This window comes from Papio anubis, chromosome 17 (genome assembly GCF_008728515.1).
Source record: "Papio anubis isolate 15944 chromosome 17, Panubis1.0, whole genome shotgun sequence".
NCBI classification, from domain to species: domain Eukaryota; kingdom Metazoa; phylum Chordata; class Mammalia; order Primates; family Cercopithecidae; genus Papio; species Papio anubis.
Genome location: NC_044992.1, coordinates 7214133 through 7232218, shown reverse-complemented (window position 1 = coordinate 7232218; position 18086 = coordinate 7214133). Strand labels below are relative to the sequence as shown.

At 50.4% G+C, this 18086-nt stretch overlaps 1 protein-coding gene across 2 annotated transcripts in view; it reads right to left on the bottom strand.

The window, feature by feature from the left end:
• Positions 1–283: 283 nt before the first annotated feature.
• Positions 284–18086, bottom strand: part of WRAP53 (WD repeat containing antisense to TP53) — a 20883-nt gene continuing 3080 nt past the window's right edge. For both annotated transcript variants that reach the window (XM_003912268.5, XM_021928689.2), the window contains 7 exons: positions 3254–3342; positions 2233–2323; positions 1993–2125; positions 1234–1442; positions 943–1046; positions 662–796; positions 284–546 (listed from right to left, as the gene is read on the bottom strand). In XM_003912268.5, the coding sequence (XP_003912317.1) occupies positions 300–546; positions 662–796; positions 943–1046; positions 1234–1442; positions 1993–2125; positions 2233–2323; positions 3254–3342 (1008 nt within the window). In that variant the 3' untranslated portion in view covers positions 284–299. The remainder of the gene's footprint in view (positions 547–661; positions 797–942; positions 1047–1233; positions 1443–1992; positions 2126–2232; positions 2324–3253; positions 3343–18086) is intronic.

Sequence of the window (18086 nt, the reverse complement as noted above, 5' to 3'; positions counted from 1 at the left end):
CACCCCCACCTTGGGAGTGAGATTTCAAACAGGTTTCCCCCTTCAGTTTACCAAGTTGCCTAGCAACCAACCAGTCAATGGCATGAAGCCCCACCCCCACCCACTTGACTTCACATCAAGCTCAGCCACCCCATTGGCTCCTGCCTAGTCCCACCTCTCAACCCCTGGTTTCAGGAACAATATGCCATACCCACTGCTGCTGGACCAGGGAGCCCGCCAGTCCCCCTGCCCGACCCCCACCTCACTCATACGCCCCCCCCACAAACAGACACGAAGACTCTAGTATCATAAAAACCTTTTTATATAAGCTCACCCACACCTCCCTCCGTTCCTCCCTGCCCTTTCTCGCCCTGGTGATCATCAGGGATGCTGGAGTCTGGGCCCCCCCCACACCACCAGAGCTGAAGCCGACATTCAAGGTGGACATGGCGTGTGGAGAGCAGGGGAAGGCCCAACTCCTCCTCTCCTTCGTCCCCACTCTCTGTGGGCTCGGGAAACACACGCTGACCGGAGGCAGTGGCCAGGAGAGGCAGGCTAGGGTGCAGGCTGAGGGAGAGATGGGGACAGTCTGTCAGTGCCTTCAGTGAGGACACTTGCTCCCTCTGGGATTCACTTCCATCCCCAACCCAAGCCCCAACATCTCTGGAATGGAACTGAGGACCTCACGCCATTGGTGCAGTCGTTCTGGGGCAGAAAACTCAACATGGACTCCGGCTTCCCATCATTGCCAGGCCCGCCCGTGTCCCACACAGAGACGGCCCCGCTCGTGCTGCCACTCACTAGAAACTGCCCGGTCCTGGGAGAGAGAGGAGAGATTTGCTGGCAGAGGCCTCACCCCTGGGGCAGGAACCACTCACACCCAGGGGCTAGGACCCTACAGCTGGGCTCTGGCATTCCTAGGCTTCTCAGGGCCCTGTGTAGGAAGGAGCCACGGCCACTCACGGGTCCAGATCGAAGTAGATGCGCTGATTGGTGGTCACCTCTCGACCCAGGGACCATAGTGGGTAACCAGGCTGCCGGAGATCCCAGCACAGGAGCTCAGCATCCTGGAGACATGGAACAGGACCTGGAGTTGCCCCCAAAGCCCTGGATGTCTCTGCCTCCCTCGGGGTCTCCAGGCACTCCTTCAGCTTGGGATTTTTTTCCCCATCCCCATTCCCCTACACTGCAGACTACATCCCCGCTCCTGCCCCACTGCCCAGGTGCTTTGGGCTCTCAGGGTGTGACCCCTACCTTGCGGGCTCCTGAGAAGAAGCGGTTGCCATCGGGATGAAAGCAGAGGTGGGTGATGCCCCCTTGGTGCCCTCCCAGCAAGGCAAGAGGGGAACCATCACCCCAGGCATACAGACCCAGGGAGCGGCCGTAGGAGCCACAGGCATAGAGGGGCTGGGCTGGGCTGAAGGCTATACAGGAGATGATGCCGCTCTGGCCCTGCTTTTTTGCTAGAGAGGGAAGGAACAAAGTGGGGGAGGGGGCGATGGCTCCTGGCACTAACCAGGCTAAGCAGAGGTCTGTCTCCCATCCCAGCACCAACATGCCTGGACTCAACATCTCCCCCATGCTGTGTGTCACAAGCAGGACAAAGACCTCTGATGCTCCCCACATCTATCCTCCCAAAGGACCTAAATGCCCAAGCCCCACTTCATCCCCCTCAAATCTGTTTTTCCTTGGACAGATGCAAGTTGAAGGCCTACAGGAAAATGGAATCAGCTTTATCAAAAATTTTCTGGAAAGATTTCAGAGACCAAAAGCTCCACAGCTGACAGGGTATGGGTTCAGGAAGGAAGCAGTCCTTTGACCAGCTGGTTGACCTTGGGAAGGTTTCCTACCTGCTCTGAGTCTGTTTGCTCCTCTGCCGACTGGGCTGCACCTGCTCCCAGGCCGTACAGAGGACAGCGTGAAACCCCACAGGTGGCCCTCGGCTCACACAGGCCCCTGTGCAGGTGGCAGTGCTCTTCCCTCTCCTCCTCCCTTGGAGGCACAGATGCTTACCAAACGTGGCTCGGACCTCGCAGTCTCGGCCGGGCCGGGCCGTGGAGAAAACACGTACAGTCCGGTTGAAGCCACAGAAGAGCTGGGAGCCATCCGGGGAGAAGCAGAGTGAATGGGCTGCCGTCAGCTCATCCTGGGGGAAGGAAAGGGCTGAAAACAGGTCTTGCAAAGCCTTAGCTGCCTTCAAGGAAGGAGAGCCGGGCCAGTACGAGTGCTGGGGCTGAGCGTGGCGGTCCCTACCAGGTGGTTGTAGGCGCGAAAGGAAGCCCGGAGCTCTCCAGTGAATGCATCCCAGATATGAATCGGGTTCTCCCGGCTGCTGCTGGCCACGCTGAGAGAGACATGGACACTGAAACCCCGGTGCTGTCAAAGGAAGGGGAGGAATGGCCGGGCACGGTGGCTCACACCTGTAATCCCAGCACTTTGGGAGGCCAAGGCAGGTGGATCACTTGAGGTCAGGAGTTTGAAAGCAGCCTGGCCAACATGGTGAAACCCTGTATCTACTACAAATACAAAAATCAGGCTGGGTGTCGTGGCTCACGCCTGTTATCCAAGCACTTTGGGAGGCCAAGGCAGGTGGATTACCTGAGGTCAGTTCGAGACGAGCCTGGCCAACATGGTGAAACCCCATCTCTATTAAAAATATAAAATTAGGCCGGGCGCGGTGGCTCAAGCCTGTAATCCCAGCACTTTGGGAGGCCGAGGTGGGTGAATCACGAGGTCAGGAGATCGAGACCATCCTGGCTAACACGGTGAAACCCCGTCTCTACTAAAATACAAAAAACTAGCCGGGCGAGGTGATGGGCGCCTGTAGTCCCAGCTACTGGGGAGGCTGAGGCAGGAGAATGGCGTAAACCTGAGAGGCGGAGCTTGCAGTGAGCTGAGATCCAGCCACTACACTCTAGCCCGGGCAGCAGAGCAAGACTCCGTCTCAAAAAATATATATATAAAATGAGCTGGGTGTGGTGGTGCACACCTGTAATCCCACCTACGCAGGAGAATCACTTGAAACTGGGAGGCGGAGGTTGCAGTGAGCTGACACTGCATCACTGCCCTCCAGCTTGGGTGACAGAGTGAGAATCAATCTAAAAAAAAAAAAAAAAAAAAAAAAAGGAAGGGGAGGAAGCCAACTAACCAGCCCCTCTGATAAGCACGCCAAGCCTTCCTCCTCTGAAGACCCCTGGCAGCCCTTGACTCTCCCAAGAGGCCCCGCTTGAAACTGGGTGGTGGGGCGGCGAGCGGGGAGGCAAACATTACTTACTAGGAGGTGTCTGGCTGGGCTGAGGACATCAGAGAATACCAGCAGTAATCATAGATGGTATCACCTTCCACCATTCGAAGGACAGGGACCTAGAGAGAGACGTGGGAATGGCTGAGTCACTTGGAGGGAAAGGAGTCTGAGGCGCATGCTTCTAGCAGTGTTGTGGCAGATGGGGTGCATATACAGAGCAGAGACGCTGTCTCAATGTTCAAGGTGAACTCAGACTTTAATGTCAAATTTAGCTACCAAAAGCCATATAGATTCATACTTTTTGTTTTTTTTTTGAGACAGAGTCTCGCTGTGTCCCCCAGGCTGCAGTGCAGTGGCACGATCTCGGCTCACCACAAGCTCTGCCTCCCAGGTTCACACCATTCTCCTGCCTCAACCTCCCAAGTAGCTGGCATTACAGGCGCCTGCCACCAAGCTCGGCTCATTTTTTGTATTTTTAGTAGAGACGGAGTTTCACCGTGTTAGCCAGGATGGTCTCTATCTCCTGACCTCGTGATCCTCCTGCCTCGGCCTCCCAAAGTGCTGGGATTACAGGCGTGAGCCACCGCGCCCAGCCATTTTTTTTTTTTTTTTTTTTTTGAGACAGAACAGGCACCACCATGCCTGGCTAATTTTGTATTTTTTTTTTAGTAGAGACGGGGTTTCACCATATTGGCCAGGCTGGTCTCCAACTTCTGACCTCAGGTGATCCCCCCACCTCGGCCTCCAAAAGTGCTGGGATTACAGGTGTGAACCACCGTGCCCGGCCTCATACTTTTTCTTTATAAACACTTAGAGAGGAAGAAACAAATAATAATACCCCAACCTAGAGACAAAGAACCAACCAATTATTCAAATACTTACTGAGTACATGCTAGGTGCCATTTGATTCTTTAAAAAAATATTAGTACAAAAATTAGCCGGGCGTGGTGGCAGGCGCCTGTAATCCCAGATACTCTGGAGGCTGAGGCAGGAGAATCCCTTGAACCCAGGAGGCAAAGGTTGCAGTGAGCTGAGATCGCACCACTGCACTCCAGCCTAGGTGACACAGAGAGACACTGCTGGGAAGGGGAGGGGACCGGAGGGGAGGGGAGGGGACATCGGCCGGGCGAGTGGCTCATACCTGTAATCCTAGCACTTAGGGAGGCTGGGGCAGCCAAATCGCTTGAGCCCAGGAGTTCAAGACCAGCCTGGGCAATATGGTAAAACACTGTCTCTACAAGAAAAAAAAAATTAGCTGGGCATGGTAGCGCATACCTGTAGTCCCAGCTACTAGGGAGGCTGAGGCATGAGAATTGCTTGAGCCCAGGAGGTAGAGACTGCAGTGAGCTGAAATCGTGCCACTGCACTCCAGCCTGGGTGACAGAGTGAGACGCTATCTCAAAAATACAAAAACAGAAACAAAAAAAAAACCTCCCTACAAAAATAAAGAAAAAAAAAGTAAACAGTTCAAACATGCAAAGTACCTTATTAAAAAACAACCCTGTGACCCGTCCATCCAGCTGAAGAAAAAAATATGTTTAAACCCCTTTCCTAACAGAAATTCTCCCTCAGAGGTAAACACTATCCTGAATTTATCACTGTCACACATTTCCTTAGGAATATTTATTTATTTCTTTATTAGGCAGAGTTTCGTTCTGTCACCCAGGCTGAGTGCAGTGGCACAATTTCAGCTCACTGCAACCTCTGCCTCCGGGGTTCAAGCAATTCTTGTGCCTCAGCCTTCCGAGTAGCTGGAATTGCAGGAGTTCACCTCCATGCTCGGCTAATTTTTTGTATTTTTAGTAGAGATGGGGTTTTGCCATGTTGGCCAGGCTGGTCTCAAACTCCTGGCCTCAAGTGATCTCCCTGACTCAGCCTCCCAAGATGCTGGGATTACAGGTGTGAGCCACTGCGCCCAGCCTAGGAGAGATACTATGGGAAAAAAAAACAGTATCTAACATTGTCTTACAGGTCTTTAGACTTAATTTTTGTTTTCTTTTTTTTTTTTTTTTTGAGACGGAGTCTTGCTCTGTCGCCCAGGCTGGAGTGCAGTGGCCAGATCTCAGCTCACTGCAAGCTCCGCCTCCCGGGTTTACGCCATTCTCCTGCCTCAGCCTCCCGAGTAGCTGGGACTACAGGCACCCGCCACCTCGCCCAGCTAGTTTTTTGTATTTTTTAGTAGAGATGGGGTTTCACTGTGTTAGCCAGGATAGTCTCAATCTTCTGACCTCGTGATCTGCCCGTCTCGGCCTCCCAAAGTGCTGGGATTACAGGCTTGAGCCATTGCGCCCGGCCAATTTTTTGTTTTCTTAGAGACCAGGTCTTACTCTGTTGCCTAGTCTGGAGAACAGTGGCGCAGTCATCTCACTGAAACCTCAAACTCCTGGGCTCAAGCAAACAATCCGCTGGCCTCAGCATCCGTAGTAACTGGGAATATAAGCACAAGCCACTATACCTGGCTTGCTTATTTATTTATTTATTTATTTTTTTATTTTTTTTTTTTTTTTTGACAGAGTCTCGCTCTGTCGCCCAGGCTGGAGTGCAGTGGTGCAATCTTAGCTCACTGCAACTTCTGCCTCAGCCTCCCAAGTAGCTACAATTACAGGCGCCTGCCATCACGCCCGGCTAATTTTTTTGTATTTTTAGTAGAGACGGGGTTTCACCATCTTTGCCAGCTTGGTCTTGAACTCCTGATCTCGTGATCCCCCCGCCTCAGTCTCCCAAGTGCTAGGCTTACAGGCATGAGGCACCACACCCAGCGTGCCTGGCTAATTTTTTAAAATTTTTTTTGTAGAGACAGGGGTCTGTGTTGCTCAGGCTGGTCTAAAACTCCTGGCTTCGAGCAACCGAACCACCTCAGCCTTTCAATGCACTGGGATTACAAGCATGAGCCACCATGCCTGGCCTAGACTTAACAGGAATGGTATCATATCATATACATCCCTCTGTGATAGGAAGCTTTAACCATGGAAACACAGTTTGCTGTAATTCATGCATTTTCACTGCTGTATAGTACTCCACTCATGAATATAGTCGAACTGATTTACCCTTCTTCTCTTTAGTGTCACTGATGGTTTTTCCATTTTTTGGCTAGTATGCTTTAACATTCTGTACACATGTAGAAGGGTTTCTCTACAGTTTCTGCTGAAGAGTAAAATTACTGGTCTCTATGCTATGCACTTTGTCAACTTTGTAAGATACTATAATGTCAATTTCTTTCCCAAAGCACTTATCCCAACGTCCTCTCCCACCAGCAGCATATAAGAGTCTCTATTCTAGCCTGGGCAATATAGCAAGACCCTAATTCTACAAAAAATTTAACAATTCATCAGGCATGTTGGCATACTTGTAGTCCCATCTGTTTGGGAGAGTGAAGCAGGAGGACTGCTTGACCCCAGGAGTTTGAGGCTGCAGTGCACCATGTTCGCACCACTGCACTCCAGCCTGGGCAACCAAGCAAGATCATGTCTCCAAAAAAAAAAAAAGAAGTATCTATTGTTCTTTATCCTCTTGGTATTACCAGACTGTTACATTTTTCTCAATTTGAAGGTGGTAAAATGGCATTTCATTACAGCATAAATTTGTATTTCCATCATTACTATAAGAGAGGTTAGATTATTTCCTCTATGTTTACTGGCCATTTAGGTACACCTTTTCATAAATTTTGCCCATTTTCTTTCTTTCCTTTTCTTTTCTCTTTTTTTTTTTTTTTTTGAGACAGTCTTTCTGTGTTCCCCAAGCTGGAGGGCAGTGGCACAATCTCCGCTCACTACAACCTCTGCCTCCTGGGTTCAAGCAACTCTAACGGCCTCCCAAGTAGCTGGGACTACAGGCGTTATTAACCACCAAGCCCGGCCAATTTTTATCCTTTTTTTTTTTTTTTTTTTTTTTTTTTGAGACGGAGTCTCGCTCTGTAGCCCAGGCTAGAGTGCAGTGGCCGGATCTCAGCTCACTGCAAGTTCCGCCTCCCGGGCTCACGCCATTCTCCGGCCTCAGCCTCCCGAGTAGCTGGGACTACAGGCGCCCGCCACCTCGCCCGGCTAGTTTTTTGTATTTCTTAGTAGAGACGGGGTTTCACTGTGTTAGCCAGGATGGTCTCGATCTCCTGACCTCGTGATCCACCCGTCTCGGCCTCCCAAAGTGCTGGGATTACAGGCTTCAGCCACCGCGCCCGGCCAATTTTTATCCTTTTTAGCAGAGATGGGGTTTCACCATGTTGGCCAGGCTGGTCTCAAACTCCCAGCCTCAAGTGATCTGCCTATCTTGGCCTCCCAAAGTGGGGATTACAAGTGTGAGCCACTGTGCCTGGCCAGTTGTCGTCTTTTTCTTTTTTTTTTTTTTTTGGAGGCAGAATCTCGCTCTATCTCCCAGGCTGAGTGCCGTGGCGCGATCTCGGCTCACTGCAACCTCCACCTCCCAGGTTCAAGCAATTTTCCTGCCTCAGCCTCCTGAGTAGCTGGAATTACAGGCGCCTGCCACTATGCCCAGCTAATTTTTGTATTTTCAGTAGAGACAGGGTTTCGCCATGTTGGTCAGGCTGGTCTTGAACTCCTGACCTCAGGTGAACAGCCTGCCTTGGCCTCCCAAAGTGCTGGGATTACAGGTGTGAGCCACCGCGTCCAGCCCTCTTTTTCTTACTGATTTGTGAGAGATAAATAGTCTGAACACTGTCCTTCGTCAGTTGTCTGCGGGGCCTCAGGCTGATGTCAACCAGCCAGGACTTCAGCATCCACCTCTATACTCTGAACCCATATATCCAACTGCCACTTGATCATCCCACAGGTTGCTCAAACTCAATTTGTCCATAATGCGCCTAGCATCCGCCACCATCAAACCTGCTGTTCCTCCTGGACTCCACATCAGTGCTCAATCCTGAAATCTGAGCACCAGCCTTGACTGCTACCACTCTTCACTTCCTTTTCACTCCTGGTCCAACCCAATACCAGATCTTGCCAGTTCCTCCTCCTAGCCTTCCATTACCACGCTGCTACCCCCGACCCACCTCTCAAGGCTCATCTCTATCTGCTCATTCCCTTAAAAATCTCTGAGTCCTGGCCAGTCGCAGTGGCTCACGCCCGTAATCCCAGCACTTTGGGAGGCCGAGACGGGCGGATCACGAGGTCAGGAGATCGAGACCATCCTGGCTAACGTGGTGAAACCCTGTGTCTACTAAAAATACAAAAAATTAGCCGGGCGTGGTGCCAGGCGCCTGTAGTCCCAGCTACTCGGGAGGCTGAGGCAGGAGAATGGCGTGAACTCGGGAGGCGGAGCTTGCTGTGAGTTGAGATTGCACCGATGCACTCCAGCCTGGGCGACAGAGCGAGACTCCATTTCTTTTTTTTTTTTTTTTTTTGAGACAGAGTCTCGCTCTGCCGCCCAGGCTGGAGTGCAGTGGCGTGATCTTGGCTCACTGCAAGCTCCGCCTCCCGGGTTCACGCCATTCTCCTGCCTCAGCCTCCCGAGTAGCTGGGACTACAGGCGCCCGCCACCTCGCCCGGCTAGTTTTTTTGCATTTTTTAGTAGAGACGGGGTTTCACCGTGTCAGCCAGGATGGTCTCGATCTCCTGACCTCGTGATCCGCCCGTCTCGGCCTCCCAAAGTGCTGGGATTACAGGCTTGAGCCACCGCGCCCGGCCGAGACTCCATTTCAAAAAAAAAAAAAAAAAAATCTGAGTCCCGCCATTTTGACTCTCAGGTCCCATAAAGTGCCAACTCACCACACTTTCAACCCACTGGGTTTCACATGTCCTAGGCTCCAAGTCTGGAATATTCTTCCTTCATCTCCCCCAACGACTCCTCCTGGCTGAATCCTAGTCATCCTTCAGGTCTCTTAGATGCTTCTTCCTCTGGGACGCTTCCCTAACCCCTCCAGCTAAGCAAGGCGTCCCTGCTCCGCTTTCCTGTAGCCCTGGGTGCTCCTCACTCCCCTTCCGTCAAACCTATCAGAGAAGGAGAGAATCACATCTGCCTTGCTCTCACCACTGCTTCCCCAGCCCCTGGTGTAGAATCGGCAGTCAATAAAGATGGTTTTAATGAGCAAAAGGAGGCAGGAGACTGTTTCAGCAACATAGGCCCAAAATAATAAGACCTTGAATTAAAGTAGAGGCAGTGGGATGGACAGATGTGGGTGGATTAGGAAGATTAGGCGGACTTGATGGGATTTGGGAAGTAATTGGATGTGAGGGGTTAGGAAAAGGGAGATTAAAGGATGACAGAGACCCTGGCTTCTGACTTGGATACCTGAGGTCACCAAAACGGTGGGAGAACTGGAGAGCACAGGAAGGCTGTACAGCGGGAGAGACAGTCAGCATAAGCCTCAAAGGAAAAAGTTTCACCAAGACGAAAGAGCAATTGTGTGGCTACAGCATTTGGGATGAAGAAGCTGCTCCCCGGCCCCATCCTGAGAGATGTAGGGCGCGAGGATGCAAAGTGTCTCCTGGAGAGGGCGAGACGAGGAGTAGAGGCTTCCCGCAAGAGCCATGGGGCAGGGCAAGTCTCAGGAAAGACGCTGGGGAGTTGGAAATAAGACTTACAGAAAGTTCTGTGAAAAGGTAGAAAATAAAGGAGAAAAACCGAGAAACTATATTGGGAAGAAGACTCAGTACACACAAGTATACGGAATTACCCAAATACGCCCTTCCCCAATTTTCTGACCTATAGAAATTTTATCTATTTCAGGCAGAGCGCGGTGGCTCACGCCTGTAATCCCAGCACTATGGGAGGCCGAGGCGGGCAGATCACGAGGTCAGGAGATGGAGACCATCCTGGCTAATGTGGTGAAACCCCGTCTCAACTAAAAATACAAAAAACTAGCCGGGCGTCGTGGCGGGCGCCTGTAGTCCCAGCTACTTGGGAGGCTGAGGCAGGAGAATGGCGTGAACCCGGGAGGCGGAGCTTGCAGTAAGCCAATCAGGCCACTGCACTCTAGTCTGGGCGACAGAGAGAGACTCCGCCTCAAAAAAAAAAAAAAAAAAAAGAAAAGAAAGAAATTTTATCTATTTCAAATGCTAAACTTATAGACACTAAAAATGAAAACACCTAATGAGTAAGGTTGCGATAGAACTGGTACACTAGCAGGAAAAAATAAATAAGGCACAAAAAGTTTTTGGTCGGTTGTTTTGAGACAGTCTCGCTCTGTCACCCAGTACAATGGTGCAATCAAAGCTCATGGCAGCCTTACCCTTGCAGGCTCAAGCGATCCTCCCACCTCAGCCTCCCAAGTAGCTGGGACCACAGGCCCAACTTTTTTGACAGGATCTGGCTGTGTTACCAAGGCTGGTCTCAAACTCCTGGGCTCAAGCATTCCTTCCACCTTGGCCTCCCAAAGTGCTGGGATTATAGGCATGAGACACCACACCAGCCACAAAAATCTTTTGAAAACAAACTCACTGGCCAGGAGCGGTGGCTCACGTCTGTAATCCCAGCACTTCAGGAGGCGGAAGTGGGTGGAACACTTGAGGTCGGGAGTTTGAGACCAGCCTGGCCAACATGGTGAAACCCCATCTCTACTAAAAATACAAAAATTAGCCTGGTGTGGTGGTGCGCGCCTGTAATCCCAGCTACTTGGGAAGCTGAGGCAGGAGAATCGCTTGAACTGGGAGACAGAGGTTGCAGTGAGGCAAGGTCACACCACTGCACTCCAGCCTGGGCCACAGAGCAAGACTCTGTCTCAAAAAAAAAAAAGAAAACAAATTGACTATCTGTATTGCAAGATATATAAAAAAAAGCTGATATTGTCCCAGGATATTTCTTATTCATAAAATTTATCTTAAGACTAGGTGTGGTGGCTCACACCTGTAATCCCAACACTCTGGGAGGCAGAGGTGGATGGATCACTTGAGGTCAGGAGTAGAGACCAGCCTGGCCAAAATGGTAAAACCCCATCTCTACTAAAAATACAAAAATTATCCAGGCATGGTGGCACACGCCTGTAATCCCAGCTACTCAGGAGGCTGAGGAAGGAGAATCGCTTGAACCCGGGAGGAGGAGGTTTCAGTGAGCCAAGATCATGCCACTGCACTCCAGCCTGGGTGACAGAGCAAGACTCTGTCTCAAAAAAAAAAAAAAAAAAAAATTATCTTGACAAAAGAACCTCCCTCAAAATACATGAAGATAATTTGTTCACTGAAGAATCATTTATAATATAATAATCCTGGAAACAACCCAAATGTCCAAAACAGGAGAAGAGGTAAGAAAATTATCATAAGCACTCAATACAATATCACACACCATTAAACATCATAACAGTGAAGACTACCACAAAAAACATTTAGGATATGATTGTTAAAAGGAAAAAACGAAAGTATAAAACCATGTACTATATGATTACAACCCATAAAAGCTTTCAGTACTTAGACAGAGCTTAGAAAGAAATGTAGAAAAATTCAGAGGGCTAAATTCTGCAGTGGCAGGTAATGACGATTTTTTTCTTTTTTTAACATTCCCATTTCTCTTAAACAAGTTTTCGCAATACTCAGCACCCCCCTCCCCGCCCCGCCCCACATTTCCAGAGTCTCTTCTAACTATCCCTGCCTTGAAACAACCTCTCACCTCCTGAACTCTTTTAACATGGCTGCACCGGCTGCACCACCACCCCCGGCCCTGAGGAACCAGAGTTTAGGGCTTAGATCACCTTATAGTTTGCACAGAGAACTCCAATGTCTACAGCCTCCAGCCTTAAAGAGTTGCATGCCAGGTAAGCACTCAGGACCAGCCTTGGAACTGAGCACCTTTCTTAACGAGCCAACAAGACTCAGCCCTGCCGCGGATCACTTGAGGACAGGAGTTTGAGAACAGCCTGGGCAACATGGAGAAATCCCGTCTCTACTCAAAATACAAAAATTAAGTTGGGCGTGGTGGCGCACGCCTGTAGCCCCAGCTACTTGGGAGGGTGAGGCATGAGAATCACTTGAAACTGGGAGGCGGAGGTTGTAGTGAGCTGAGATCGCGCCACTGCCCACTGCACTCCAGCCTGAGCAAGAGTGAGACCCTGTCTCAAAAAACAAAACAAAAAGACTCACCTCTGCCCCATCCTCCTATTAACCTCAAGCACTACAGAGAGAAGTCCTGGTCTTCTGGGTCATCTGGCATCACCACGACCTGTATACTGCTCCACACACACCCTAATCTGCCCCAAACCCACTGAAATTCCTACTCAAGGATCTAAAAACCAGCTGGGCACAGTGGCTCATGCCTGTAATCCCAACATTTTGAGAGGCCAAGGCAGGAGAATTGCTTGAAGCCAGGAGTTTGAGACCAGCCTGGACAACACAGCGAGACCTCATTTCTACAGAAAGTACAAAAATTAGCTGAGCATGGTGGCATGGCCTATAGTCTCAGCTACTCGGGAGGAGTTCAAGGCTGTATGAGCTATGATTGCGACTGCACTCTATCCAGCCTGGGCAACAGAGCGAGACTCCATCTCTAATAAAATAAATAAATAATAACACTCTCCCATATTTCTCATCTTCTCCTCAGAATGATCCATTTGCCCCTGCACTTGCCTGGCCCTAGCAATCCCCCCCAGCCCTCTCAAGCTGAGATGGCTTTAATGCTCACAGCCAGCTGTCCCCAGTACACACTTCAAGGACAAGAGGTGGCTGGGTGTCATTATACCCCCTGCTGTCAAACCCCAGCTCCTCTGCAGTTCTTGTCATCAGGCTAGCTTCCCCTGTTTTATCACCCTCCCTCAACCACTAAGACTCTACCGCCTGGTTTGCCATCTCACTGCCCACAAACAGTCCTGTTATCATTCTTGTTTTTTTGTGGGGGTTCTTGTTTTTGTTTCTGAGATGGAGTCTCGCTCTGTCGCCCAGGCTAGAGTGCAGTGGTGAGATCTCGGCTCACTGCAACCTCCGCCTCCCGGGTTCAAGCAATTCTCCTGCCTCAGTCTCCCAAGTAGCTGAGACTACAGGCAATCACCACCATGCCTGACTAATTTTGTATTTTTTTTTTTAGTAGAGACAGGGTTTCACCATGTTGGCCAGACTGGTCTCAAACGCTTGACCTTAAGGTGATCCACCCGCCTCGGCCTCCCAAAGTGTCGGGATTACAGGCGTGAGCCACCACGCCTGACCCTGCTCTGTTATTTCTACCATGACAATTTATTCAGCTTCATCAAAAACACATTTACAGTCCAGTTCCTTACCCACTTAAGATTCTAGTCCACCATGGCATGCACACCCTTGAAGACACTCTCGAGAAAGACAAGGGTTTGTTTTTCTCTCCTGGTAAACCTCAACCAGACCATCCTCCTATTCTTGGCTTGCATGCAACTGATACCAGGGACTACTAGTGTTTACTGAACACTTACTATATGCCAGGTGCTGTTTTAAGTGCTTTTTTGTTTAATTTTATTATTTTTTTTTGAGACTGGATCTTGCTCTGTTGCCCAGACTGGAGTGCAGTGGTGTCATCGGCTCACTGCAACCTCCGCCTCCTGCGTTCGAGCAATTCTCCTGCCTCAAATCTCCCAAGTAGCTGGGATTACAGGTGCCTGCCACTAAGCCTGGCTAATTTTTGTATTTTTAGTAAAGACAGGGTTTCACTATGTTGGCCAGGTTGGTCTCAAATTCCTGACCTCAGGCTATCCACCTGCCTCGGCCTCCCAAAGTGCTGGGATTACAGGTGTGAGCCACCATGCCCGGCCCTAAGTGCTTTAATTCATTACTGATTCTTTTAATTCTCACAACCCTGTGAGGCAGGTGCTATTATAATTATCCCCATTTTACAAACAGAGAAACTATAGTCATTTAACTTGCCAGGGAAGATGCACAGTCACACTAACCGGTCTCATTTCAAATTAATGGCAACAGACCTCTAGTGGGCACTGAGCGAAGAGCAGCACAACTGCCACATACCTTGGTGGGTCTAATTTTCTTTCTTTTGTTGTTTTTTTTTTTTGAGACAGGGTCTCGCTCCATCACCTAGGGTGGGGTATAGGGCACAATCATAGCTCACTGCACTGTAGCCTTGAACTTCTGGGTTCAAGCAATCCTTCTGCCTCAGCCTCCCAAGGAACTGGGAGTACAGGCACACACCATCATACCCAACCATTTTTTAAATGCTTTGTAGAGATAAGATCTTGCTGTATTACCCAGGCTGCTGTTGAGCTCCTGACCCGAGGTGATCCTCCTGCTTTAGCCTTTCAAAGTGCTGGGACTACAGGCATGAGCCACTGTGCCCGGCCCTGATTTTCTATTCTCTAGGACAGATCATTTCATATCTTCTCTCTCTGCACAGACCCTCTTCCTTTGGCTGAAAATCTCTCTTTATGCTTCACTGAGAATTCAGAAGCCAAGAGACAGAAACACTCAAATCTGGGCCAGGCACACTCATGCCTGTAATCTTAGCACGTTGGGAGGATGAGGTGGGAGGATTGTTTGAGGCCCGGAGTTTGAGACTAGTCTGGGCAACATCGCAAGACTCCGTCTCTAAAAATAAAATTTAAAACCTAGCTGGGTATGGTGGCACACACCTGTGATCCCAGCTACTCGGGAGGCTGAGGCAGGAGGATTGCTTAAGCCCAGGAAGTTGAGGCTGAAGTGAGTTGTGATCACACCACTGCATTCCTGTCTGGGAAATGGAGAGAGACCCTGTCTCAGAACAAAAACCACTCAGATCTTCCAACTGCCAAACAGCAGCTTCTGAATGCTCCTCCACCTTTCCTTCTATTGCAAGGAAGGATTCTGTGCCTATCAAAGTCAAGTCCTTTAACGTGCTCTAGCTCCTGTCTTCGCCCAGCCACTCAGGGGTTTTGTTATCCCCCCTCTCTCCTATAGCATCAATCCCTCCCTCTCTACAAGACTATTCCTGATGTCAGAGAAGCACCCCATAAACCCTTCTTTGGCATCGCTTCCCTTCCGATCACCGATCCATTTCTTGGCTCCCTTTCACAGCAAAACTTTCCCAAAGAATTGTCTAGGCCGGGCACGGTGGCTCACACCTGTACTTCCAGCACTTTGGGAGGCCGAGGCAGGTGGATCACAAGGTCAGGAGTTCGAGACAAGCCTGGCCAAGAGTGAAACCCCATCTCTACTAAAAATACAAAACATTACCTGGGCGTAGTGGTGTGCACTTGTAACCCCAGCTACTCAGGAGGCTGAGGCAGGAGAATCGCTTGAACCCGGGAGGCAGAGGTTCAGTGAGCCGAGATCATGCCATTGTACTCCCACCCAGGCAACAGCACAAGACTCCATCTCAAAAGAAAAAAAAAGATTGGCTATACTTTTCTTCCACCCATCCTGATCAGATTCTGCCTCCATCACTTCCCTGAAAGTGCTCTTGTCAAGGTCACTAATGTCTCTTGGGTCATTCTCTAAATTTGCCTCACTCTCTCTCTCAGCAGCATGAATCAGTCTCCACCTCCCTGCGCTGGAGCATTCAGGCACTCAAGGCTCTGCTGGGGCCTTCTCCTCTCCTCCTCCATCAGCATTCTTTCTTTCTTTTTTTTTTTTTTTTTTGAGATGGAGTTTCACTCTTGTTACCCAGGCTGGAGTGCAGTGGCACGATCCCGGCTCACCGCAACCTCCGTCTCCTTGGTCCAAGTAATTCTCCTGCCTCAGCCTCCAGAGTAGCTGGGATTACAGGCGCCTGCCACCACGCCCGGCTGATTTTTTGTATTTTTAGTAGAGATGGGGTTTCATCATGTTGGTCAGGCTGGTCTTGAACTCCTGACCTCAGGTGATCCACCCGCCTCAGCCTCCCAAAGTGTTGAGATTACAGGCGTGAGCCACCACGCCCAGCCCCAGCTCATTTTTATATTTTTAGGAGAGACAGGGTTTTACCATGTTGGCCAGGCTGGTCTCAAACTCCTGACCTCAGGTGATCCACCCGCCTCAGCCTCCCAAAATGTTGGGATTACAGGCATGAGTCACCATGCCTGGCCCCGGATTTCACTCTTGCCCACCCATAAACCATTCACTCTTCTGTTTTAAAACTCTCGGCCAGGCGTGGTGGCTCATGCCTATAATCCCAGCACTTTGGGAGGCTGAGGTGGGCGGATCACAAGGTCAGGAGCTCAGACCAGCCTGGCCAATACAGTGAAATCCCATCTCTACTAAAAAAATACAAAACAATTAGCCAGGCGTGGTGGCACACGCCTGTAATCCCAGCTACTCGGGAGGCTGAGGCAGGAGAATTGCTTGAACCACGGGAGAGTTGTAGTAGCTGAGATCGTGCCACTGCACTCAGCATGGCCAACAGGCTGAGACTGTCAAAACTCTCATGGCCCCGGTTGGCTCACCTGTGTCCTAGCTGGAGGCCCGAGGGTGGGTGGATCACCTGAAGTCAGGAGTTCCAAGACCAACCGTACTTCAATGCATGGCAGAGCCACCCAGTGCACTAAAATGCAAAGGCCGAGCAGTGGCTCAGCCTGTTTCTACCAAACACTTTGGGAGGCCAAGACCAGCCCGGATCAAAGGTCCAGGAGTTCGGGGGCTATTACAGCCAATATGGTAAAAACCCCATCTGTGTTAAAAAAATACAAAAATTAGCTGGGCGGTGGTGGTGCAGGCCTGTAATCCCAGCTACTTGGGAGGGCTGAGGCAGGAGAATCACCTGTATCCAGGGAGGCAGAGGTTTGCAGTGAGCCAAGATCCGCCACTGCCACTCTAGCCTGGGCAGCAGGAGTGAGCCATCTCAAAAAAAAATTAGCCAGGCATGGTGGCACCGCCTATAATGCCTCTGCTACTCAGGAGGTGAGACAGGAGAATCCGCCCCGAACCCAGGAGGCCAGAAGAGGGATGCAGTGAGCCAAGGTCAGCGCCACTGTATTCCAGCCTGTGCAACAAAGAGGAGACTCATCTCAAAAAAAGGCGGGGCCCAGCGGTGGCTCAAGCCTGTAATCCCAGCACTTTGGGAGGCCGAGAGAGATGCGTGGGATCCATGCGAGGTTAGGAGATGAGACCACCCTGGCTAACGGTGAAACCCGTCTCCATAAGAAATACAAAAATAGCAGGCCGAGGTGGGCCTATAGTCAGCTACTCAGGAGGCTAGAGGCAGAAGGAAAATGCGTGAACCGGGGCGGAGCTTGCAGTGAGAGCTGAGATCCGGCCACTGCACACTCCAGCCCTGGGCTACAGAAGCGGGGAACTCCGTCTCAAAAAACCCTCTCTCCGACTTCCCAAATAAACTCCAAATGCCTCACCCACTTAAGACCCAACACAAGCGTGGCTGCTGCTCTTCTCTGTCCTAAGCCCCTCTATCTCCCTCACTTGCCTCAGTCTGGCCATACTAGCATTCTGGGTTTTTTATTTTTGTGTTTGCTTCTTTTGAGATGGAGTCTGCTCATGCAGCTATCCAAGATGAGTCACAATAAGTGATCTCATTGCTCCCTCTCAGTTCTGAAGTGATTCTCCTGCCTCAGTCTCTCAAGTAGCTGGGATTATAGGCACCCATCATCACATCCAGCTAATTTTTGTATTTTTGTAGAGACGCGGTTTTGCCACGTTGGCCAGCCTGGTCTCGAACTCCTGACCTCAGGTGATCTGTCTGCCTCAGCCTCCCAAAGTGCCGGGATTACAGGTGTGACCCACCGAGCCCAGTCTGTTTTGTTGTTTTTTGAGATGGAGTCTCACTCTGTCACCCAGGCTGAAGTGGTACAATCTTGTCTGACTGCAGCCTCCACCTCCCGAGTTTAAGAGATTCTCCTGCCTCAGCCACACGAGTAGCTGGAATTGCAGGCGTGTGCCACCACATGCAGCTAATTTTTGTATTTTTAGTAGAGATAGGGTTTTGCCATATTGGCCAGGCTGGTCTCGAACTCCTGGCCCACCTCGGCCTCCCAAGTAGCTGGGATTACAGGTGTGAGCCACCGTGCCGGGCCTTTCTGGTCTTTTAACACACAAAGCTATTTCCCAGTTCT